A 24,830-nucleotide genomic window follows, 5' to 3' on the forward strand; every position below is an offset into this window, starting at 1 on the left:
ATAACCTGAACTGAATTTTTTTAATGACATAGAAGGTTTTGGCTTCCCTCTGGACTTTTATGCCAAGGCATTAATAATCACTTTCATGAAAAGTTTAATCATCTAAATGAAAACCAAGGGTCTTGTGGAACAGCTGTAATGATCCTATCTGTAGACCAGAATCTAGGTTCAAGTCCCACTTACCTCTGAGGTATATCATGTCTGAACAGTTTGATTAACATAACTATAAATGAAAACTAATTATGAATATCTTGAAGAGTTGAAAAATGACCGATATATTGAGAGTCAGTGCAGAGAGAAATCAAGTTACGCCTCATGCTTTTGAAAGTCATTAACTTGAATTATTAATTCTTTCTCCTTCTCCATAGCTGCTGACTGACTTACTGAGTATTTCTGTTCTTATTTCAGACTGGAGGCCTGTGATCAGAGGTGTGCCACAAGGATTGGTGCTGGGTCCACTGCTTTTTGTCATTTATATAAATGTGAATATAGGAGGTATGGTTAGTAAGTTTGTAGATGACACTAAAATTGGAGATGCAGCGGACAGCAAAGAAGGTTACCTCAGAGTACAATGGGATCTTGATCAGATGGGTCAATGAGCTGAGAAGTGGCCGATTGAAGTTTAGTTTAGTTAAATGCGAGGTGTTGCATTTTTGGAAAGGCAAATCAGGGCAGAACTTATACACTTAGAGGTAAGGTCCTGGGGAGTGTTATTGAACAAAGAGACTTTGGAGTGTAGGTTCATAGTTCCTTGAAAATGGAGTCGCAGGTAGATCGGACAGTGAAGAATGTGTTTGATATGCCTTCCTTTATTGGTTAGTACATTGAGTATAGGGTTGGGAGGTGATGTTGCAGCTGTACAGGACATTGTTTAGGCCACTTTTGGAATACTGCATGCAGTTCTGGTCTCTCTGTTATAGGAAGGATGTTGTGAAACTTGAAAGGGTTCAGAATAGATTTACAAGGATGTTGCCAGGATGGAGGGTTTGAGCTATAGGGACAGGCTGAATAGACTGGAGCTGTTTTCCTTTTGAAGGCATAAGGAGTGACCTTACAGAGGTTTATAAAATCATGAGGGGCATAGATAGGGTAAACCGGCAAGGTCTTTACCCAGGGTGTTGGAGTCTAAAAACCAGATGGCATAGGTTTAAGGTGAGAGGGGAATCTGGATGTGAGTTTGCTCACTGAGCTGGAAGGTTAGTTTTCAGACGTTTCATCACCATTCTAGGTAACATCATCAGTGAGCCTCCGATGAAGCACAGGTATTATGTTCCGCTTTCTATTTATCTGTTTAGGTAAATAGAAAGCGGGACATAACACCAGCGCTTCATCGGAGGCTTACTGATGATGTACCTAGAATGGTGACGAAACGTCTGAAAACTAACCTTCCAGCTCAGCGAGCAAACTCACTTCCAGAAACTCAACCTGAGCTACAAATCTTCTCAAAACTCGTGAGAGCGGAATGGTATAAAAGGGACCTAAGGGGTAACTTTTTCATGCAGAGGGCAGTGCATGTATTAAATGAGTTGCCAGAAGAATGGTTAAAGCTGGTACAACTATAACATTTAAAAGGCATCTGGATGAGTACATGAAAAGGAAGGGTTTAAGAGGGATCTGGGCCAAATGCTGGCAAATGGGACTAGATTCAAATAGAACATCTCGTCGTCATGGACAAGGCAGACCGAAGGATCTGTTTCCCTGCTGCATATCTCTGAGTCATAGACTCAATTTCAAAGTTCCAGCATCTGCAGTACTTTGGTTTTGGACTGATTTATAGAGATCGGATCAAATTTACAAATAAACAACTAACTTGCCACTTTGCAGAGTGAATCATTGGTTATCTTACGAGTTTTTTTTGCAGGTGTATGCAGACTTTTCCCTGTATCAATGAAGAATGTAAATCTTGATATAAACATTGAACTGAAAAAAACAGTCTGACCTAAGAGAGCTTTTTTGAGAGTTGTGTGACAACCAGCTTCAGTAATGAGTCAAAGCATGACTAATTCTAAAGGGTGGCAGAAACATGGGAACACCACTACCTCCAAGTTCCCCTCCAAACCACACACCATCCTGACCTAAAAATATATCTGGAAGTAGTAATGTGGGTTTTTGGTCAATATTTACTTATGTGGATGTAGACATTCCATGTCTTAATGGAGAGGATTTAGTGTAAGAAGTCCAGACTAAGATCAAATTGGACACTGACGAAGGATGACAAAATCACTTACAATATGGAATTTGTAACAGGAGCCAAAGGCAATGGTTTTCATTTTCCTGACATTGAACTGGAAGTAACTGCAGTTCAAAACTGGATATTATTAGTTTATATGTAGATACTGACACTCTGACCAACCCATGGCTGTGGCTAAGATTGCTAAAGAGCAGACTGAAGGGATGGCAATATATTTCCATGTCAGCATGAGGTGAGTTTGGAAGGTGCTGGCTAAGACTCTTAGAAAATTACCACTGCCTGTTGGTGGTGGAGGAAGGCAAGATTTAAAATCCTGAGAGGTCTTGATGTGGTTGATATTGAAAAGATGTTTCCTCTTGTAGAAGAGTCTAGAATTAAAGGTCACTATTTAAAAATAAGGAGTCACCCATTTGAGATTAGAAGAAATTTTTTCTTCAGAGACTAAAGAAAAGAATCGATTCCTGGAAATGCTCTCTGATCGTATAGCAAGGTTAGAATTGTGCCAAGGTAATCCCATCAAGCTGGGCAGTTGACAGGAAGCACAAAGGAGTTACTTTTTAAAATTAAAAATGAAAGTTTGTATTTAAATAAGCATACTTTAAAACAGGTAGTTCCTTATTGTCTGGCTATCATGGGCTTCAGGATAATGCTACATTTTTGGAGATCTTTGTGATGTGACCCTAAGTAGAGGAAAAACTGTGAACTTTTTTGTACACCGTAGTCCAACTGGAGAATAGAGCTGTTGTTTCAACTGAAACAAATGATCACGGTTTCACCTGAGGGTCACCAAGCCCAAGGCAAGGGGAGAGTCCCTCATGGTAAACTAAGCCCATGCAGAAATTGAACCCTACTGCTGGCATCACTCTGCATCTGAAACCAGCTATCTAGCCAACTAATCTAACCGATCTCGCTATCTGCCCATACCCTATTACTGAACATAATATCCCAAGCTATATTTAATGAAGAACAGCCAACATGGAGGTGACAGCCTGTTTATCCAGAGATCCAGTTAATGTTCTGGGGACCCAGGATTGAACCCTGCCGTGGCAGATGGTGGAATTTGCATCCGGTTTTTAAAAATATGGAATTTAGAGTCTAATGATTATGGATCCATTGTCGATTGCTGGTTCACTTATGCCGTTTAGGGAAGGAAATTGCCATTTTTATCTGGTCTGGACTACATCTAACTCCAGACACACAGTAATGCGGTTAACTCTTACCTGCCCTCTGGGAAATTAGGGGTGGGCAATAAATGCTGGCCTAAACAGCGACGCCCTCATCCTGTTGATAAATAAAAAAAAAACTTGACCAACTATTCCTCCCTAAAATAAAATTACCTACAGCACACTGAATTGCCGTTACTCTCCTTTTGGTTTGTGAAACCTCTAGAGAATTGACTCTAGTCTTTGTCATTTCTTGAGGGTGCAGCTACTTTTGGGAAAGTAGGCGTATTTTGGCCAATCCTCTTTACCCTTATGCAGTCGGTAGGATCTTCCCCAACTGCTGCAGTCGTCAAGGTGACCGTGCTGACAAATTTGGGATTCTCAGCAATTTTGACCCGGCCACGGTCTAGGCCCGAAACGTCAGCTTTTGTGCTCCTTGCTTGGCTTGCCGTGTTCATCCAGCTTCACCCCTGCTTGAAAAATGTTTTGGATTCTGTCCCAATATTAAGTCGCCGCTTTGTCTATAGAAGCACTTCCAATCAGACCACCAGCCTGCGATAAAGCGCGTGCGCAGTAACCCCAAGTCGCGCCGTTGGAGGGCGGCCCGCTCGGATGGCCGCGTGAAACCGCCGTGGCGTCAGCGTGGGGCCCGTGACGTCAGTGCGTGCTCGGGAACCGGTGACGTCGGGAAGGTGAACGTTGGGAAGATGGCGTCGTCGGTGTTGTGCTGCTTGAGATGGTGTGGAGATGGAGGCTCTGGACACATTCAGCTGAAAGAAATGCCCGCCGTCCAGTTAGACACGCAGCACATGGGTAAGTCAGCAAGCGGACAGATTTAACGCCCATGATTAGGGTTCACCTCAGAATGTCAATTACTTCCTTGATGTTGACACCCCCCCTCCTGACACACTGGGTGCCAGCCACTCAATTTGTTTGAAGATGCGGATGCACGTTTGGTGTACACCATCTAAAATTAAACACATCTACGGTTCTTCACATATGTATAGCAGCCCACTCCTTAGACGCTGTTGTTATATGACCCTTCGGCTTGTGAGTTGTTTTAACTTACACTGTAGTGTATTTACTGAATACTTCTGTTTAGCAATGATGTTCATTGGAGTCTCCTGCGGTTTCTAACTAACTAGAATCGTAATTTCCCAATTTTAAACATACGCGTCTAACTTGAATCATTGACTCAGTCACGCTAATCTGAAAATCTCAGTGTTAGTAGCACAATGTGTGGCTAGTTTTCTGCCATTGGGCGATATTGGATATCGTGGCATCTTTGTGACAGTGTTGTTAAGTTGTGGCATCAGGAAGTGTCATTAGATGTTCTGATGTTACGTGCTGTTGATAGGGTTGTGGTACCAGTGTATCAATAGGCATTGAGATACAAAGCAATACCAATTAATAGTATTCATTTGTTAAATAATTAATTATTTGAAATGTAGAAAAGATAACAGCAGAAGAAAAATAATTGCAGTATCACGTTATGATCTTGAGAGACTGACAAGTTGAAATCGAAATTGTAACTCCTGAGGAACGAATTAAATAAAAACAACTAAACAAAGCACGCACTACTAACTCAATGCTATGTTTTGTAAACCCTCATTCTTTAATCCCAAAAGTCTATTTTATTTCCATCAAAGACTTCCCTTTACACCTCAGTCCCTTAAAGATTCCTTACTTTTGGGACCAAACTGAAGAACACACTACTCTAAGGAATTTGCTTACATGTCCCTCCATGATCTTGGTGTTCTCTGACTTTGAGTCTTTTTAGGGGTCTTTCCATTAGCAGTCAACTAGCTGAACCTCCACTTCTCATTTGAGAACTTCAGGATTGTAAACACTGCAGCTCAAGGAAGAGTTTCACTGCTCTCTTGCTCAGTGACTTCAAAATAAAATAAATCTTTTCCATTAGCGCTCTACTACTGATCTCTGCTACCCAAGCATCCAATGCTCGCAACTTTCTCTCTCTTTCTTTACTTGTGTGAGGGGAAAAAAACAAAGTAAACACAGTCTACCTCTGTAACCTATCCCCATTGTAATTTATCTGACACCCCTTTGTCCCAGATGGAGGTGCCAACTAATTAAATAACTTCCCAGACATGGCTTTTGATCTAACAAGTACATGGATATTTTAAGACCATCTCCTGTTTACTGGTTGCTTTTATACTTTTGTTTTGATCTATGAAAGGTAAATAATTTGTTTGTCTAAGAAAGACAGGGAAGTTCTTCTCAGGCTTGCTGTCTTTGGTTCTCCATCTGAAGAGGCCCATCTGTTTTAGGCTCTCAGCATTTTAACGTTGATCTTTTAGAATTAGAATTATTGTTGTTTGTAAATAAAAATACAATGAAAAGTGTTTTCTCACATGCAAAACACAGTATTGCCATGCTGTGCTGCTGTCTGAAAACACAATGTAATGCAAGATTTTATTGCAGTGTTCATCTTTCCCTCCTCCTCTTGTTACCCTCTGCTACTCCTCCGTTCACTGCTTGACATCAGCTGGGTCTTTGTAATGGACCCACCAGTGCCATCACTGCCAGTCCTGTAACTGCCACGTCTGTGCCGGAGACATAGGCCTGGTCTCATAGGTCATGGAAAGATCCACAATATGTAAATACCTTGCGTGTTCTGACACCTTCCTGAATTCCAGAGTTTCAATTACGTTGTATTTAAAAATTAAATTGTCCTCAAAAAGGAGATGTTAGATACCTACAGCACGTGACTCATGAAATTAGACATTTTCACAACATATGGTTCATAATTATTATAACATCATGGATGATGTATATCAGCTGTGTTATTAACAGTGATTCCAGTCATGGTAACACACTTCCCTAATGCCGTGATTCAATTTTAAAAATATGTAGAGGCTTTAGGAAGAAAAGCTTTGTAGCATTAGGCCTAGCGTTCTCTTCCCGCTCTCTGTCTTTCACATGATCAAACAGTCACATTTATCCATCATAATATAATGTCTTATACCCTTTTTATTCACCATTAATTCACTCTGACATAGATTTGACATCAGAAACAAACCCTCTGAGTTTCACAGCCTCAAGTTAGTGTCTTCTCCTGTTCTACGTTGTGAGCATTTTAATGTTTCAATTTCCTACATCTTAACTGTACGATTACTACTTATTTCTATGGCAGTATCCATACTTTGCTGCATTATGTGCATTTTTAAGCCAAAATAAGTTCTAGTTTTCAATCCTTCACATTTCCTCATTACTCGGCACATCCTAATTAATCTAAGGCTCAAGTGCTGTGGGAACACAAGTATTATTACAATTTACACTTCGTAAACTTTATAACAATTGTAATTGTCATTTGTTACGTATAACTGAGAGCTTTCTTATATGCCCTAGACAAAGAATGTTCATATTTTACGACTTAGTTGTACAATGCCAAGGAATCATTCTGTTGAAAGGGAGCATTTTTGCTGTGGCTCAGTTTGTTAATTAAACCTTGTGGTACCACTCAGAGACAAAATTTAGAATAAAAGATTAAAGGAAAATGTTAAACAGGTACAAAACTCTGGTGCGGCCGCACTTGGAGTATTGTGTACAGTTCTGGTCACCGCATTATAAGAAGGATGTGGAAGCTTTGGAAGGGGTGCAGAGGAGATTTACTAGGATGTTGCCTGGTATGGAGGGAAGGTCTTACAAGGAAAGGCTGAGGGACTTGAGGCTGTTTTCGTTAGAGAGGAGAAGGTTGAGAGGTGACTTAACTGAAACATATAAAATAATCAGAGGGTTAGATAGGGTGGATAGGGAGAGCCTTTTTCCTACGATGGTGACGGCGAGCACGAGGGGGCATAGCTTTAAATTGAGGGGTGAAAGATATAGGACAGATGTCAGAGGTAGTTTCTTTACTCAGAGAGTAGTAAGGGAATGGAATGCTTTGCCTGCAACGGTAGTAGATTCGCCAACTTTAGGTACATTTAAGTCGTCATTGGACAAGCATATGGACGTACATGGAATAGTGTAGGTTAGATGGGTTTGAGATTGGTATGACAGGTCGGCACAACATTGAGGGCCGAAGGGCCTGTACTGTGCTGTAATGTTCTATGTTCTATGTCACCTGCTGATGTTGCATAATTATATATATGTTAATTTTATGTAATAGATGAATCATAAAAAGCTGGAATACAAGTTCAGCAAGTAAAAGGGAAAGCAATTGGAATGCTAGCCTTTATTTCAAAAGGAATGGAGAATAAAAGTAGGGAAGTTTCACGAAAACTATACAAGGCATTAGCCAGACCATAGTTGGAGTATTGTGAACAGTTTTGGCCCCATTTCTAAGGTAAGATATACCAGCGTTCGAAGTACTACAGAGAAGGTTGACTAAGCCGAAACCAAGTATGAAAGGACTGTCTTGTGAGACAGAGTGAATAGACTGGGCCTGTAATCATTAGAATTTAGAAGAATGACCTTATTGAAACATACAGGATTCCTAGGGGTTTCACAGGTTAGATGATGCAGAAAGATGGTTTCTGCTTGTTGGAGTGTCTGCGACCAGAGGGCATAATCTCAGAGTAAAGGGTCACACATTTAACACAGATGAGGAGGAATTTCTTCTGTGAAGATAGTGAATCAGTGAAATTCTTAGCCACCCAGCCTCGACAGCCCTCTGTGGTAAAGTAGATACAGGTTTGGAATAGGCAGATTTTTAATCTGTGAGGAAATCAAGGATTATTATAAAAAGGCAGGCACTTGAGTTGAGGATTATTCAACCTGCTATGCCCTTAATAATGGAGCAGACTCTGTAAACTGGCCCACTTCTGCTCCTATGTCTTGTAATCTTATGACAGCTGATGAAACACTGGATTTTATGATACTAGATGGACTTTCAGTGCAGTCATGCTGTTTGTGATGAAAAATACACTGCTGTTTCTACAATTAACCAGTAAAGTAATTACAGGACTTTGACATTGTTGATGGAAACAATACAATCTCTCAGTTTTTAGCCAGACTTGGGGAGGAGCATTTTCACCTTTTGGCTGATCAGCTACAAAAAGCCAAAAAGCTTTAATTTTGGCCACAAGTGAATTTAGAAAGGTCAAGGTGACTTATCTGGGCCATACCCTGGGACAAGGTCAGTTCACACGTAGGGAAGCAAACAGAAAGGTTAGTTTGGATTTTCCTGGATCTAAGATGAAAGGTGAAATTTTACATTATGTTGGCATGAGTGGATTCTATCACATTTGTTGCAAACATTGTCAATGTTGTTGCACCCTTAAACTTGTTGAAAAAAGGCTGAAAGTTTGAATGAATACAAGAGTGTCAAAGTTGTGTATGAAAATATGAATGCTGCACTGCCAACAGCAGTAGTTTTAACTGGCTGAATTATGTAAAGCTATTGAAACCAGCAGTTGAAAACAGAGACAGCTTTTTAGGGACTGTTTTATTGCAAGTTAATGATTTGGGGGTGGAACAGTTAATCAGTTATTTTACAAAAAATACATATCAACAAAAAATTAACCATTATTAAAGGGACGGTAAGTCTTTACTCGCTGTGCATCACCTTGAAATACACATCTGCAAAAACATGGAAGAAGAAACTTATTTACATAGACCACAATCCTTTGATTTTCTGTACAAGAATTTACTATTATTTCAATGGAGCTCAACATGCCAAATATATAACGTGAAAACCATTACAAGATTGGAAAAGAAAGTGTAATCACAGATGCTTTATTTACTGTGTGATAAGTAAAAACATACTTGTGTGCTTTGGTGTATATTTAATAATTATTGCAAATATTAATAGAACTCATGAAATGACTGTTGGTGAATAATGAAAATGCCCTGAAGATACAGTTTTTCTGTTCTTTGGGCAGAAGGTTATGAAGTAAACGGTGTGATCTATGTATATTTAGTATCATTTACTTGGGTTTTTGGATTGTGGGTTAGCGAGGTACTTGAGGTTTTCTGTGTAACTGCAGTTAATTAACTTTCTGTATTTCTGTAGCCATGGTGATTTGTTTTTTAAAAACAGGTTTTGAAGCCTAGCTTTAGTATGTTTTTTTCAGTAAAATACTTCAGTTTTACAACTGAACAAAACAAATGAGATGCAATTTAGAAGGTTAGGAACTTAAAAACTCTTAGGAAAAACACCCAAACTTAAGAGATTCTTTTTCTTTCAGTTTTGCTCCCAGTTTTAAGCAGACATGAAGTTTTTTTTAATTCATTTTGTGGGCTCTGGGCATTGCTGGCTGGCCAGCATTTATTGCCCATCCCTCGTTACCCTTGAAGGTGGTGGTGAACTGCTTTGAAGGACTGTAGTCCACCTGCTGTGGGTCCTACCATAATGCCCTTAGGGAGGAAATTCCAGGATTTTAACCCAGCAACAGTGAAGGAACGGCAACATAATTCCAAGTCACGGTGTTCAGTGGCTTGGGGAGGAACTTGAAGGTGGTGGTGTTCCTATATTTCTGCTGCCCTTGTCCTTGGAAGTGATTGTGGGTTTGGAAGGTGCTGTCTAAGGATCTTTGGTGAATTTCTGTAGTGCATCTTGTAGATAGTCTCCACCACTGATGCTCAGTCACAGCAGTGTGTAGAGTGGATGGTTGTGGATGTAGTGCCAATCAAGTGGGGCACTTTGTCCTGGGTGGTGTCAAGCTTCTTGAGTGTTGTTGGAGCTGCACTCATGCAAGTGGTGAGTATTCCATTATCCTCCTGACTTGTGCCTTGTAGACGGTGGACAGGCTTTGAGGAGTCAGGAGGTGAGTTACTTGCCACAGTATTCCTATCCTCCAACCTGCTGTTGTAGCCACTAAGTTTATGTGGTGAGTCCGGTTGAGTTTCTAATTTTGAGCAGGTGACACAGTGATGGTAACACTATTGAATGTGAAAGGCCAGTGACTGGATTGTCTGTTATTAAAGGTAGTCATTGCCTGGCATGTGTAACATGAATGTTACTTGCCAAGTATCAGACCAAACCTGGATATTGTCCAGATCTTGTTGCATTGGGAGATAGACTGCTTTAGTTTCTGAGGAGTCGTAAATGGTGCTAAACGTACTGCAATCAGCAGTGAAGATCCCCATTTCTGACCTTATGATGGACGGAAGGTCATTGATTGAAGCAGTTGAAGATGGTTGGACCGAGGACACTACCCTGAGGATGTCCTGCATTGATGTCCTGGAGCTGAGATAATTGACCTCCAATAACCATAACTATCTTCCTATGTGTCAGGTATGACTGTAATCACGAGAGACATTGCCCTTGATACCCATTGATTCCACTTTTTCCAGGGCTCCTTAATACTAACTTGGTCAAATGCAACCTTGATTTCAAAGGCTGTCACACTGACCTCATCTCCCCTTTAAAATTCAGTTCTTTTGTCCATGTTTGAATCAAGGCTATAATGGGACCAGGAGCTGAGTGGCCCTGGCTGAACCCAAACTGGGTGTCACTGAGCATGTGATTGCTGAGCAGGTGCTGCTTGATAGTACGGTTGATACCTACCATCACTTTACTAATGATTTGACTGTACTCTGATGGGTGGTAATTGGCCAGTTGGATTTGCCCTGCTTTTTATTACAGGACATACTTGTGCAATTTTCCATAGTGCCGGGTATATGCCAGTGTTGTAACTGTACTGGAACATCTTGGCTAGGGAGCAGCAAGTTTTGGAAGACAAGTCTTCAGTACTGTTGCTGGAATGTTGTCAGGGTCTGTAGCCTTTGAAGTATTCAGTGTCTCCAACCATGGATTGAATCAAATTGGCTGAAGACTGGTATCTGTAATGCTGGAGACCTCTTAAGGAGATTGAGATGGATCATCCATTTGGCACTTCTGACTGAAGAGTACTGTGAAAGCTTCAGCCTTATCTTTTGATTTGCTAGGCCCTCCATCATTGGAAAGTGGTCCAGGAAATAGCTGATGAAATTCACCGTGAGCAAATGCGAGGTTTTGCACTTTGGAAAAAAGAATACAGGCATGGACTATTTTCTAAGTGGTGAGAAAATTCATAAAGCAGAAGTACAAAGGGATATAGGAGTGTTGGTCCAGGATTCTCTAAAGGTTAACTTGTAGGTAGAGTCCATGATTAAGAAAGCGAATGTAATGTTGTTTATCTCAAGAGGGTTGGAATGTAAAAGCAGTGATGTGCTGCTGAAACTTTATAAAGCTTTAGTTAGGCCTCATTTAGAGTACTGTGTCCAATTTTGGGCCCCACACCTCAGGAAGGACATACTGGCCCTGGAGCATGTCCAGCGGAGATTCACACAGATGATCCCTGGAATGGTAGATTTAACCGTTCATGGACGATGAACGGCTGAGGATCCTGGGATTGTATTCATTAGAGTTTAGAAGGTTGAGGGGAAATCTAATAGAAACTTACAAGATAATGTATAGCTTAGAAAGGGTAGACGCGGGGAGACTAGGACCCGTGGGCACAGCCTTAGAATTAGAGGGGGGTCAATTTAAAGCGGAAATGAGGAGACATTTCTTCAGCCAGAGAGTGGTGGGCTTGTGGAATTCATTGCCACGGAACGCAGTGGAGGCCGGGACATTGAATATCTTCAAGGCAGAGATTGATAAATTCTTGATCTCACGAGGAATCAAGGGCTATGGGGAGAGTGCAGGGAAGTGGAGTTGAAATGCCCATCAGCCATGATTAACTGGCAGAGTGGGCTTGATGGGCCGAATGGCCTTACTTCTACTCCTTTGTCTTATGGTCTTATCATTGAGGATGGGGATACTTGGAAAGCCTTCTGCTCCTGTGAGTTGTTTAATCATCCATCACCATTCATGATTGGATGTGCCAGGTGTGCAGAGCTTAGATCTGATCCATTGGTTGTGGGGTCACTTAGCTATTACTTGCTTGGCAGGGAAACTCCTGACTGTGCACCACCGTGCAGCCGCCTCTGCTGCGTCTGTCCTGCCGGGTGGGACATGACATATCCATACACTCGGAATCATAGCTTAAGACAATGTCTGGATGTTGCTTGAGTAGTCTGTGAGACAGCTGTCCCAATTTTTGAACTAGTCCCCAGATGTTGGTAAGGAAGACTTTACAGCGTTGCCCTTTTGGTACTTAGGTCAATGCCAGGTGATCGATCTGATTTCTTTTCATTGCCACTTTGTAGTCTTTAGTCCAACTGATGGTTTGCTTGGCCATTTTGGCAGGCAGCTGAGAGTCAACCACATCGCTGTGGGTCTGGAAACCCATGTAAGCCAGACCAGGTGAGGATGGCAGATTTTCCTCCTTGAAAGACTTAAGTAAACCAGATTTTTTTTTCCAACAGTTGACATTGGTTTCATGGTGATTAGTAGATTCCCAATTCCAGACTTTTTAAATATTGGATTTACATTCCACCATCTGCTTTGGTGGGATTTGAACCCAAGTGCCCAGATTAATAGTCGAGCATCACTTGAATGAACATAGTGCTCCTGAGAAGGAAAGGATAGAGTGAAACTAAATCATCTTAAAGAGCTAGTATTCGTCCTAAACCTGGACTTGAAGTGTGGAATAAAACCCTGAAGAAGTTACTTAAAGCAGAGTTCACTTAAGGTCAGGTGTATAGTAACTTAATGAGGAGCTACCTGCAGTTCCAGCCTACAAGTTAAAGGCCACATTTGTTGATACCGCCATATGTATGCTATGTACCACTTAAATGCATGCATATTTGGGGAAAGGGGAATCACGCCATCACACTCTCTTCCTTCTCCCCCCAAATGTACATCCTAACTCCACATCGCTGAACCCTGTATCAAAATCTTGTTTCTCTGTTCATACACAGTGCAGAATTTGTGTATGACAACATCTGACATTTACACAATGACTTAAGGGGTTTTGGAAGCAGGAACATGCACGTTTCTGGATTGGCACGCATGCATAGTTGCCCATAATTGTCAGCGTCCTAAGTTAAAATGTCAAGTGTGTTTAACAATTTGAGGTGTTGTTGACAGGGACTCTGCTGTAAAGATTGTATGACTTGAGATTTTCGCATACCGTATTGCGGTTGGTTTTAGGTATTTTACAAAAGCTGTTTTGTTTCATTTCAATTTATAAAAGGGGTGTTATGGGATTATAATTTTACTGTTTCAAAAATATTTGATTTTTTGTTAGATAATTTAGCTAATTCTATTTTTAATCTTCTTTCTTTTGTTAATTTCATGTTTTATTGTTAAATCAAAATCTGTAGCATTGTGTGCTTATGTTTCAGCAAGAGACCATTTGTCCACTAATAACATCAGCTGGGATTGCAACACTGTAGCCTTGGGGTTAACAGTGACCGGAAACTGAATTGGACTAGCCATTTCAATACTGCAAAGCAGGTGAGAGGCTAGGAATCCCGCAGCAAGTAACTCACCTTCTGTCTCCTCAGAGTGTATACACCATCCATAAGGGCACAAGTCAGGAATCTGATGTAATAGTCCCCATTTTCTTGGATGAATGCACCTCCAAAGGCACATGAAAAGCTTGACACTGTCCAGGATAAAGAAGCCACCACTGACACTCAGCAGCATTCTGGAAAATGTAGTTCAGAAATTCACCAACATCCACTATATAGCACTTTCTAAACCCATGGACCTCCAATATCCAGAAAGACACGGGCAGCAGATACAGGGGAACATCACCACTTGCAAGTTCCCTTTCAAGCCATTCATCATCCTTATTTGGAAAAGACCTTTCCTATTAGTACTATGGGCCTACCTACACCAAATGGACTGCAGCCTTCAAGAAGACAGCTCACCACAGCCTTCTCCAGGGCAGCTAGGGATGGGCAAAAATTCCTGGGCTAGCCAGCAACATCCCATTGATGGTTTTAAAAATAGATGGGTTAATTTGGCGAAACAAGAGAGGCAAGGGAAATAGGTGGTCATTCACTTTGGTAATAAGAGTGGAAAAAGTGGACTTGCAAATCATTGTATTGGAAAAAGAGGCAACTGTACAGGGCTTTGGTGAGGTCACCCTGAATTACTGTGCACAGTTTTGGTCCCTTACGTGAGGAGGGATATGGTTGCCTTAGAAGGTACGCATCAGAAAAATTTGTTAGATTGATTGCTGGGGTGAGAAGGTCACTTTATGAAGGGAGATTTAGTAGAGTGGGTCTAAACTTTGGAATTTAGAAAAAACGAGAGGTGATATTAATTTAAATAACATTTATCTCTAGGACTAGTTTCAGAATAAGGTGGGGTAGCTTAAAGTTTTGGCAAAGATCTATAGCTCAAGTTGTGGGTGAGGTTGTTGACTTGTTTGCTGAGCTGGCATGTTTTCATTCAGATGTTTTGTCACCATGCTGGGTGACATCATCAATGGAACCTCCAATGAAGCTTCATTAGAGGCTCCACTGATGTCACCTACCGTGGTGATGAAACATCTGAGCGAAAACAAGCCAGCTCGGTGAGCAAGTCAGTAACCTAGGGGGGCAGCTGTTTTGGACTGAGGTAAGCATAAATTTCTTCTTCAGGGGATCGTGATTCTTTGGAACTCTGTACAGAGAGGCTTTAAATATATTTAAGTCCACGGTAGCTGTGAATAGTATGGGAAAAAATTTGTAGTAAAATGAAATTGAGGTCATGAATCAGCCGTTATCTTAATGGTAGTGGAGGTTTGAGGAGCTAACTGATCTAACTAGCTCGCATTTCATAGGAGTTCTCTTGAATTTGCTGCCAATATTTAGCCTTCATCCAACACTTGTAGAATATAACTTTAGTAATGCATGGCAGTATACAAATGCAAGACTTTCTATAACCATGAATTTACTTTTAAAAATTTGTTCAGATTATTAGTTTTGTCTATCTTCATAGGAACCGATGTCGTTATTGTGAAAAATGGGAGAAGAATATGTGGTACAGGAGGCTGCTTGGCCAACGCACCTTTGCATCAGAACAAAAGTTACTTTGAATTCAAAGTCCAGTCAACAGGTCAGTAAAATGCAAGAACAAGGGTGGCTCTACTGTATTACTTTAATGGCAATTTTGTGTCACTTGTGATCTAACCTTCATCATTCCCTTTAAGCATCTAAACAAAATTCTGCTATCCCACCTGTAGTGTATATTTTCTAAGCTGGAACCAAAATGAAGTCTTATTTCAAAGTGAACAATAAACTTTCAACTGGAACATAAGATGAAATTTAGTATGGTAATATTTCAGTTCTAAAAGAAACCAGTAATGTATTGACTCTAGCATCTGATGGATTTTTTTTCCACATGGTTTACCCCAACCATCATCCTTTAGTTGTGTTAGCCATGTGATTGTGTGGGGAATTCTACTGCACAAACTTATTTTTCTATTGAACCCCTTTCTTTAATCATCTCTTCCAATTACGTTTCTATGCAGCATCTTGGGATCTTTAGTTTTTTTTCCTCCATGCTAAACATTTCTTCATAAATGTAAGCAAGTTCTGGAAGGAACTTCCATTTTTAAGTTGTCTTTCAAAACAAAAACTAGGCAACCTTGATAACAAATTTCCACACACCCATACACTCTTACTTGTCTCAAAAACAAGACAGAATGGTGACCCGGTCCATTGCCCGTAAAGTCCGTCCACTAAGTGAGCAAGCAGCCCAGAGTGCCTACTTTATTTCCCCTCTGTGCATTTGTGGAATATTAGTGTTCCCATACTTTATTTTCTCCTTTTCCTTAATAAATTGGATGAAACAATGAACTAAATGGTGCAGGCTATTCTAAGTGTCAGCCCACACATAACCATCGGGCATAATATTCTGGTACGTCAGTATTGTTTATTGCTGTCTTCCCCCCTCCACCCAAAAAAAATCCTTGTTACAAGTCGAATATTGTATTTCTTAAATTATTTGGTTTTAGCTTCAAATGCAAGGGAATTTTGGATTATGAATCAGGTTGTGATGTGTTAAGGTGCTAAATTTTCCAAGGATGTTTTTCAATCACACTGTGCTTTAAAGAGGCTTATAAAGTCGTGAGGGGGCACGGATAGTGTGGATAACCAAGGTCTTTTCCTCAGGCTGGGGAGTCCAAAACTAAAGGGCAAGAATTTAAGGTGAGAGGGCAAAGACTTGAAAGGGACCTAAGGAGCAACTTTTTCCACACAGAGGGTGATGCGTGCATGGAACAAGCTGCCAGAGGAAGTGGTGGAAGCTGGTACACCAACAACATTTAAAAGGCAACTGAATGAGTACATGAATAGGAAGGATTTAGAGGGATGTGGGCTAAGTGCTGGCCAATGGGACTAGATTAATTTAGATATCTGGTCGGCATAAACGAGTTGGACTAAAGCATCTGCTTCCATGCTGTACTATTCTGTGACTCAATAAATTGAAGCAAACTGAGCTGAAGCTCAGACTTGAGGACATGAAGTTGTATTGTAACCACATTGTACTTATTCTGTTTCAGGAGTCTGGGGAGTTGGGGTGGCTACCCAAAAAGCTAACCTTAATCAGATTCCATTTGGTCGGGATGCACAAAGTTTAGTGCTTAGGCACGATGGAGCCATTTATCACAATAATGAAGAACGAAACAGACTTCCAGCTAACAGTATTCCTCAGGAAGGAGATGTCGTGGTACGTAAAGAATTTAGGATTTGCAGATTCTATTTATGGCTTTTGCTTTTCAATGGTTTCCTCAAAGTTCTTTAATTTTAGTGCATTGTTTTGGATAATTATCCCTGATATCTCTGCTGCTTCAAAAGAAGTGGTAGTGAATTTGCATCCCTTTCTATACAAGATGATTTCACCTCTGCAACTTCAGCCTTCAGTTGAGACAATGCTTATGGTGACAAGGGTACCAAAACTGTCTGGTATCTAAGCTCTGGAATTCTCTTCACTAAATATCCACTCCCCTTTTAAGATGTTTCTTAACATCTACTCTGATTAAATTTTTGCATACCTGATTCAAAATCTCTTATGTGGCAGTACCACACTTCCTGATAGTGTTTCCAATGGAGCAGCCCAGGAAGTTTTATTATTTTAGATTCACAATGCAAGTGTAGGTTATTAGCCATGTTAAAACAATCTTAATTCATGCATCTGATCCATGGTTAAAATCCTGGAATGTCCTAGTTAACAGCATTGGAGGGTTCACTTACTCATATGAATTGCAAAGATTCAAGAAAGCAGTTCATACTGTCTACTCAAGAGCAGTTAGATTTGGGCAATATATGCCAACCTTTCCAACCACGCTAACATTCCATGAACAATTTTTAAAAAGTGGACAGTAGGCCACCATTGCCATGGCTTCCAGTTAATAAAAGACAACATAATGATTGCATGTACAGTTACAAATTGAAGACAAATCAGTGTTAATTTCAGGCAGCTATCTGGAAAGTTCTTTTAAATTGGAAATTCCGAGGGAAGGTGATTTAACTTTCCTGCTTGACAAAAACGTAATGTTCATTCCGTCACTGTAACTAATATCACAGTAATATTGTATCAGGCCGTGCTAAGTCACCCAATTACTAATATTAACTATGCTATCTGCCAAGAAAAGAAAACAAGAAATGTGACCTTGTAAATGTATTGCTGTTGGCTTTTTAAAAACTTGGGCAATACTTTTTTTTATTAAAGTACAGTGTACTGTGATTGTGAATTGACTGCTACACTAGGTGGTCACACTTTTAACCAAGCAAAATTTCTTTCAGACTTTAACTCATCTGAAAGTGAAAGTTAATGCATTTTGTTTTATGCTGTCTTGTTTTATGCTGAATAAAACAAGATGTTCTGCTGAGATAACTTATTTCAGAGGTCATTAGCAGTTGAGGGAACAGGCATAGTGGATGAAGTGAGTACAAGAGAAGCAGTTTTTGGAGCCAGTTCCACCATTCAGTAAGATCATGACACTGATTTTAACCTCAACTCCACACTGCCTCATATCCTTGATAATCTACCATTCCCTTGGTAATCAAGAATCTGCCGCCCTATCTTTTTACTTTGTAGCAGTTCAACAGAGCGGAGATACTTGCTTGGCCATTTCAGAGGTCAGTTAAGTCATTGCTGTGGATTTAGAGTCATGTGGGTCATACCAAGTAAGGAAGGCAGATTTCCTTCCCTGAAGGACATGAAAAACCCCAAGTGGTTTACTAATAACAATTAGTTTTAGTTACACGGTTGTCACAGGGCTACTTTTTAAATTCCAGATTTGAGCAAATTCAGATTTCACCGAATGCCGTGCTAGGTATCAGACCCATGTCCACAGAACATTCCTACTACATCACCACTTCCCTAGATGTGCTGGACCTACCCTTGTAATTCTTGAACTAGGTAGGGAAAACATTTGTGTAGGTTTGATGTGCCTGATAGTTATCCAGTGCATCTTGCTTGCCCCTAGAAAGATACTAGGAATTTACCATCAAGTGAATCATTGATGTAGAACCAGAATAATTTATATTCTCCTACACAGACTAAAACTTTTTTTTTTAAAAGAAAGAAGTTTAAATCATTCAGATTTTCAAGAATTATAAACTCACATCTTTCAGGTCTCTTGTTTCAGTTATAAACTGGCTGCAGATATATATTGTTATCAAATCGTCATTTGACCTAATTCTTCTGTATTGTATTTGTTATTCCATGAGTGACAAGTGTGGTAGTGAGGTAATTTGAAGGGATGCATAATTAAAGATACACAATCTTGAATTATTCTGTTGATATATACATTATTTTATCATTCTGTAGCTAAATAAAGTAAGTGGATTTAATTCTTTTCCCCAAAGGGACTCACTTATGATCATGTGGAACTGAACATTTATTTGAATGGAAAAAATATGCATTGTCCAGCATCTGGAATTAGGGGCACAGTTTACCCAGTTGTGTATGGTAAGTCAATTTGTGCACTGAGCTTTAAAGATTCTTATACTACATTTGTCTTTGACCCACTCACATGATTGTTTGTGGTCTCTGAGGATACAATGTTAAAATTTGTTTGCAATTGCATGTATTTGGCAGTGCAGAACTGATGTCCCAATTTATATCTACTAATAATGCAACTCTTTCCAAATAGAGGCCCATAAAACCTAATGAGAACATACAGCAAGTATGTATAAATACAATACTGAATTGCTTATTCTTTGACAGTCAGATTTACAGGTTCTAAGAGCGAGGAGTTCTGATACTCCACCAAAATGTACTTTGTTATTTATTTCGGTAAAAGAAATATTTGAAAGATCCAGAACTACAATTAGCTACCCTCTTAGGCTGCCTTGTAGAGAAGAGGCTAGAGTTCAAGGTGACCATGGCTGGCATACTTTCTAGTATTATTTTGCACACTCAGAAGGCAAACTACAGATAACCTCAATTTTCTTGAGCCCTCTGCATTGATTCAATCCCCATTGCCCCATTTCAAAAATACTGCTTACTCCTTTTCCTTCCCCTGCCATGATGGGCAATTAATATTTGTGCTTCTCGAGTACCTGGCAATGACCATCACCAACAAGAGAGTCCAGTACTTGCCCCTTCACGTTCTGTGGTATTACCATTGCTGTGGTTACAAGAAACGGTCAGAGGTTGAGTGTTCAACGACAGTAACTCACCTAGCTCCTTAAAAGCCCTGCTCAACGCCTACAACTACATGACACAAGTGTAATTGAATTCTGTATGCTTGGGCGAGTACAACTCCAAAAACACTGAGCTCAACACAAAATTAAGGAAGAGCCACCTGCTTAATGGGCACCTCAATTAACACTTCAACAATTCTTCACCATCCCACCCCCCCCCGCCACGCTGGCCCCAATCGTCAGTGTAGCAGCAGTGTGTACTTTTGCAAGTTGCACTGCAGCAACTGAACTACGTCATGTGTGTGTGTATTGGTTCAAAGTGATTTACCCTATAGTTTTTTCTGTATACATTGAAACAAGGTACACTTTGCCCATTTGCCCCTGAAACAGATTATGCCAGGATCTTAGACCAGATTCAATTCAAAAATTCATACAGCAAACCACCTCATCCCTCTATCTTGGGATTTTCTTTTTAACTTGAATTAGTAATTAAGTAGGAAGCCAAGTCAGAAGGAACGATCATGGGGAAATTATTTATGCTCAAAAGATGGGGGTTTGGAAATCTGTAACCATGGACTACATGAAGCTGTCGTGGACCTTGCTTCAGTTAAGTAACAAAGACTATTTTCCCCCCTTGGTGAGTTGTTTGGAATTCTGTTTTAATGATAAAGAGTCTAAGTATTAGAATTTGTAGAGGCCAAAAACTTAAATTGTTCAATGATAGTGCTGCTATTTCACAGCAGTACTAGGGGAGTTCTGAAGCACTAGGGGGTGCTAAGATTTACAGTTGTTAGGTGAAATTGAGCTGGCATTGTGCTTTGTTTTCAGTTATTGGATCAGCATGGGATGTACTTTTCGTTTAATGTAAATGGTGTTTTAAACATTTCCCTGTTTCAGAAAGCATTCTATATTGATTGGATTTGAAATCAAAGTGTTTTAAAAACTGATTTATTTACCCGTCTTATTTTCTTCCTGTTTGTTCTCTTTTGAAGGATTCGCGGCTAGTTCTTAAGAGTACCAATTGCCCTGTGGTATTTTTGTTTCAAAAACAACACTCATGCAGTGTTGCCAAAGTATTTCAGGTGTAATGCATGATATAGTATAGGATTATGTTATAACACTACGTTAAGGTGTCACATAGGACAGTCAGGACACAGCACATCAGGGTCCCATTGTTATTTGCCTCCACTTGTTTGTATGGTAAGGCAAACAAATTCAGCAGACATGAATTCTAAATTCATGCAGTTACTGGAAAATCTCATTAAGGTCTGACAGCTTTTGTGGAAAAAGAAATGGAGCCAAATGAGTCCAACTTGTTTCAATGGAGAAGCTCACTGATCCAGTTGCTGACAACACATCCTTTGGCTGTCTGTTTTCCTCCATCAGCATCAAATTCACATGATACAAACTTGATTGCTTTCATATGATACGAGTAAGAACTGTTGGTTTAATCTGTAAAAAATTGGGTTACCTCATTTTATATTCGATTTTTAAATTCCTCTCAAGCATACCTGCATGTAGTTGTCTGATGGTTTTTCATCTTCTTTTCCAGTTGATGACAGTGCAATTTTGGATTGCCAGTTCAGTGAATTTTACAGCCCTCCACCTCCTGGATTTGAAAAGATTTTGTTTGAACAGCAGATCTTCTGATTTTCACTGTGTAAACATATATACACAATTGCACTCTTAGCTAGCCTGGTCCTGCCCAGACATGTGTAACATGATTTTTGTTTTGTTTGCAGTTTTGAATGTTAGTTGTTTGAATTAGCAACACAGAATTCCCATTTATCATGCATTCATCTTTGTGTTGTTCGTTAAGGGCAACAGCACTTTTTTTTAAAGTGAGCAATGATGTATAAACATGATGTGCAGTAAATATTAGCTCTTATGCATGTGGTTCTCCATGGAAGATAAAGAAAATTACAGCTATTTCTCCCAGTGGAATACAGCACAATGATCGCAGTACTTTCAAGGAATGAGATTACAGTACTGATATAGTTTTAATCCTATGGCTGTATTTCTCATCTTTAGTGCTTTCCTTTCATTACAGCATGTTCTATCCTTAAATGTATTCTTCCCTGCAGTTGATTTATTTTCCTATGTAATTCTCTCGCTGTTACAGTCATCAGCTTTACAGTAATTGACCTTTCACTTTGCTGCTTCATTCTGTTGAATTGTTCTTGATAAATGTCACAAGTACAGCATTGCACATAAATTATTTGCAAAGAAACAGCCAGCGTTCAGGACTTGAAGCCTACGTTATTTTGACACAAAACTAACCTGAAACCTATGATCAGACTGTCAACTGTTCAGAAGACGATTATCATCTAAACAAGAATAGTAGAACCCAAAAGCTTGGTCACGTTTGGGCTTGTTTCCCTCATAGAAAGTTTCAAAAGAAAAATACAGCAGATCAGACAGTCTGTTGAAAGATAAACAGATTTAACTTTGAAGTTAAATAATCCTTTATCATAACCAGAAAATGTTATAAATAAATAAATCTTAAGCAAATACAAAACCAGGGAGGAGTGACAGAGAAAAGAAACAAATGGAAGAAGTTTGTCTGTGTTAGAGTTGAGGAATGATTAAAATTTATTTATTTAATTGGGTCATTGGTGCCTTATTCGCAGGAATTATACTCTCTAGATGGAACTACTAGATGTTATTAGATCATGAGTATGACTGACGATGGAAATTATCACTGTCACGTTTGACCCTGAGATTAAGGGTGCCTGTGCCAGGATTAAGCAATAGAAGGAGAATTAGAAAAGTAAGACATTCCCCTCAATTAATTTTAACTTTGACAAAAAAAACCTTTGTTGACTGATGTGGAAAATGGCTAGGTCCAGTAACTTTAAACGGCTTCACCCTTACTTTCAAAGAACTTCCAAATTCAGCTTTGATGAATCATTAAGATCATGCAGAATCTTGATTCCTGGCACACTGTACATCTGAGGTCTAGATGTGAATTAGATCCATTATGTGATGTTTCTGTGAAATCATGTACTTTTTAAGAAACAAATATCTCAGAAATGGCATGAATTGTATTTAGTTGAGAAGGCGATTGATCTTCGTAAAGTGTACTCTTTAATCGCTTTCATAAAAATCATGGTATAGATCTCTGGAGTATCCACAGATGTCACTAGTACCACCTTTATATCACTAGTTGTGTAAAACCATTAATAGTGTATAGTGGAAACACTATGGTCAGTTGCATAAGCAAAATTGGATCCTGTGCATAATATTTGAGAGTTAAGTTTTCTGAAAAACTTTCGAGAATTGAAAGAGGGTTAGTATATTAGTGTTATGACACTTCAGAGTGATCTAGAAACTGGCTATAATCAGAGTCAATATTTATTTATTAAATCATTGAGCAGTGTTCGAGGTTCAGACAAGTTAAGATTGCTTTTACAGGGATTTAAACACTTCTTGAAGAACCATATCTTTGGTACTTCATAAACACAAAATTGAAAAGGACTGTAGTTTTTAAGTGGAACTGTGTAATGAACATTTTGATGTGTTATCTTATTTCAGAGGCCATCATTATCACAGCTATCATGATAAAAGAATAATGGATTTTTATCCAAATACTGGAAACATGCCATTGAAACTGGTTGATTGCTAGTGATAGTCATTTTTCTGTTGTGTGTTTTTAAAAGAGAAATTAAGGCATTGGGAAGAAAAGTGGTCAAGTCAAGGATAATAGCCTCCAGATAGCTTCTTTCAAGCCCCTGATGCAAACAACACCCTCCCTCACTAGATCTAAATTAAGTTTTCACTAGTTTACTTGAATGAATTGCTGTCCTAGCACAATTTACCTAATCCAGTTTATCATCTAGTATTCTTCTGAGCTATCTTCTCTCTCAACTGTAGAAATTGAGCTTTTATTCCACACGTCTAGAATGAGAATATTTTCCTCGCTCTTCCCTCCTTAATCCAATATTTTTACATAGCTTTGAAAAGTAGTTTACAGACCCTTACAAAGTACTCCAAAAAGATTCTGATGATTACATTGTACAAAACGTGGTGCAGCTCCAGTTGGTTAGTTTGATTATATTCCCAAGACCTATTTTATAACTATAAACTTTCCACATGTATATACTGCTAGGGTTCAAAATCTGATGAACTGTTTTACATGTATGACTGCTGACTTCTGCCACAAATAAAATTCAAGTGGTTTATGAAGGACAGGAACTTGAACAGGTGGAAGAACACATAACTGAAGAGATAGGTTTTAAGCAGAATCGTGCAGTTGGGGGAGAAATGCAGGTAACTTGAGTTAAAGTTTGGAAAAGAAATTTCAGGGGTATGAACGTGTTGAAATACTGTTCTTTCAATTGCTATCAACTCTTGAAGTCATTGTCACAGTAAACTCAGAGCCAGAAGGGAATGTGAGTTCACCGTTTGTGTATTTCATTTTGTTTGCTTTGTATTGCTCAAGCAAAGTGGCAAAACTGGTTTGTGCCAAGGATATGAAATATGTCGTCAGTGTGGCCAACACTAGCATAACAATACTAAAGTGTACATTTAATTAAAGCTGCTGTTTGAAATGTACTGTTAATTTGTGACAGCTGTGACATAATAAACATTGACATTTTGCCTGTTAGTTATTATAATTGTAAAAAAATAGATTTTGGGATGTAAGTAAGTTGAATGTTATTTTGTAAAAATAAATTTTGGTTTTCCACTCTGAATTGTAACAAAATCTTTTGAGGTCAAACAGACTATTTACGGGAATATAGTCTTTAAATCATCTGTACAACTTCTGCTCAACCTTTATCTGTCGCTTTTACTGACCTTAGCATACACAAGATGCTGCAACCAGGAATGGTTTTGCATGACCTTTTTTAAGGAAAGTATTCTAGCTGCACGCATCTGGGGTTGATGTGACAGGCCTGTGTGACATGGATGGAGCAGAAATATTACTTTACATTATTCGGTTTCTTTTCAGTTCTCCAATCTCAGGACTACCATTCCTGACTTAAGCTAAAGATTTCACACTCCTTTGAGATACTACAAATACTAATTAATTCTGAAAAACATTCTGGCTGACATAG

General features: G+C 39.4%; 1 protein-coding gene across 1 annotated transcript; it reads left to right on the plus strand.

The window, feature by feature from the left end:
* The first annotated feature begins 4,016 nt into the window (after positions 1-4,016).
* spryd7b (SPRY domain containing 7b) lies at positions 4,017-24,467 on the plus strand. The gene is made up of 5 exons (XM_048541133.2): positions 4,017-4,167; positions 15,119-15,235; positions 16,683-16,849; positions 18,994-19,096; positions 21,326-24,467. The coding sequence occupies exons 1-5, from the start codon at positions 4,062-4,064 to the stop codon at positions 21,421-21,423; spliced, it is 591 nt and encodes a 196-aa protein (XP_048397090.1). The 5' UTR covers positions 4,017-4,061; the 3' UTR covers positions 21,424-24,467.
* Positions 24,468-24,830: the final 363 nt, after the last annotated feature.

This window comes from Stegostoma tigrinum, chromosome 12 (assembly GCF_030684315.1).
Source record: "Stegostoma tigrinum isolate sSteTig4 chromosome 12, sSteTig4.hap1, whole genome shotgun sequence".
Taxonomy (NCBI): Eukaryota; Metazoa; Chordata; class Chondrichthyes; order Orectolobiformes; family Stegostomatidae; genus Stegostoma; species Stegostoma tigrinum.

Coding starts and splice junctions, on each gene's coding strand:
- spryd7b (XM_048541133.2), top strand. CDS start 4,062: ATGGCGTCGTCGGTGTTGTGCTGCTTGAGATGGTGTGGAGATGGAGGC. Junction 4,168..15,118: donor GTTAGACACGCAGCACATGG/GTAAGTCAGCAA, acceptor CTATCTTCATAG/GAACCGATGTCGTTATTGTG. Junction 15,236..16,682: donor ATTCAAAGTCCAGTCAACAG/GTCAGTAAAATG, acceptor ATTCTGTTTCAG/GAGTCTGGGGAGTTGGGGTG.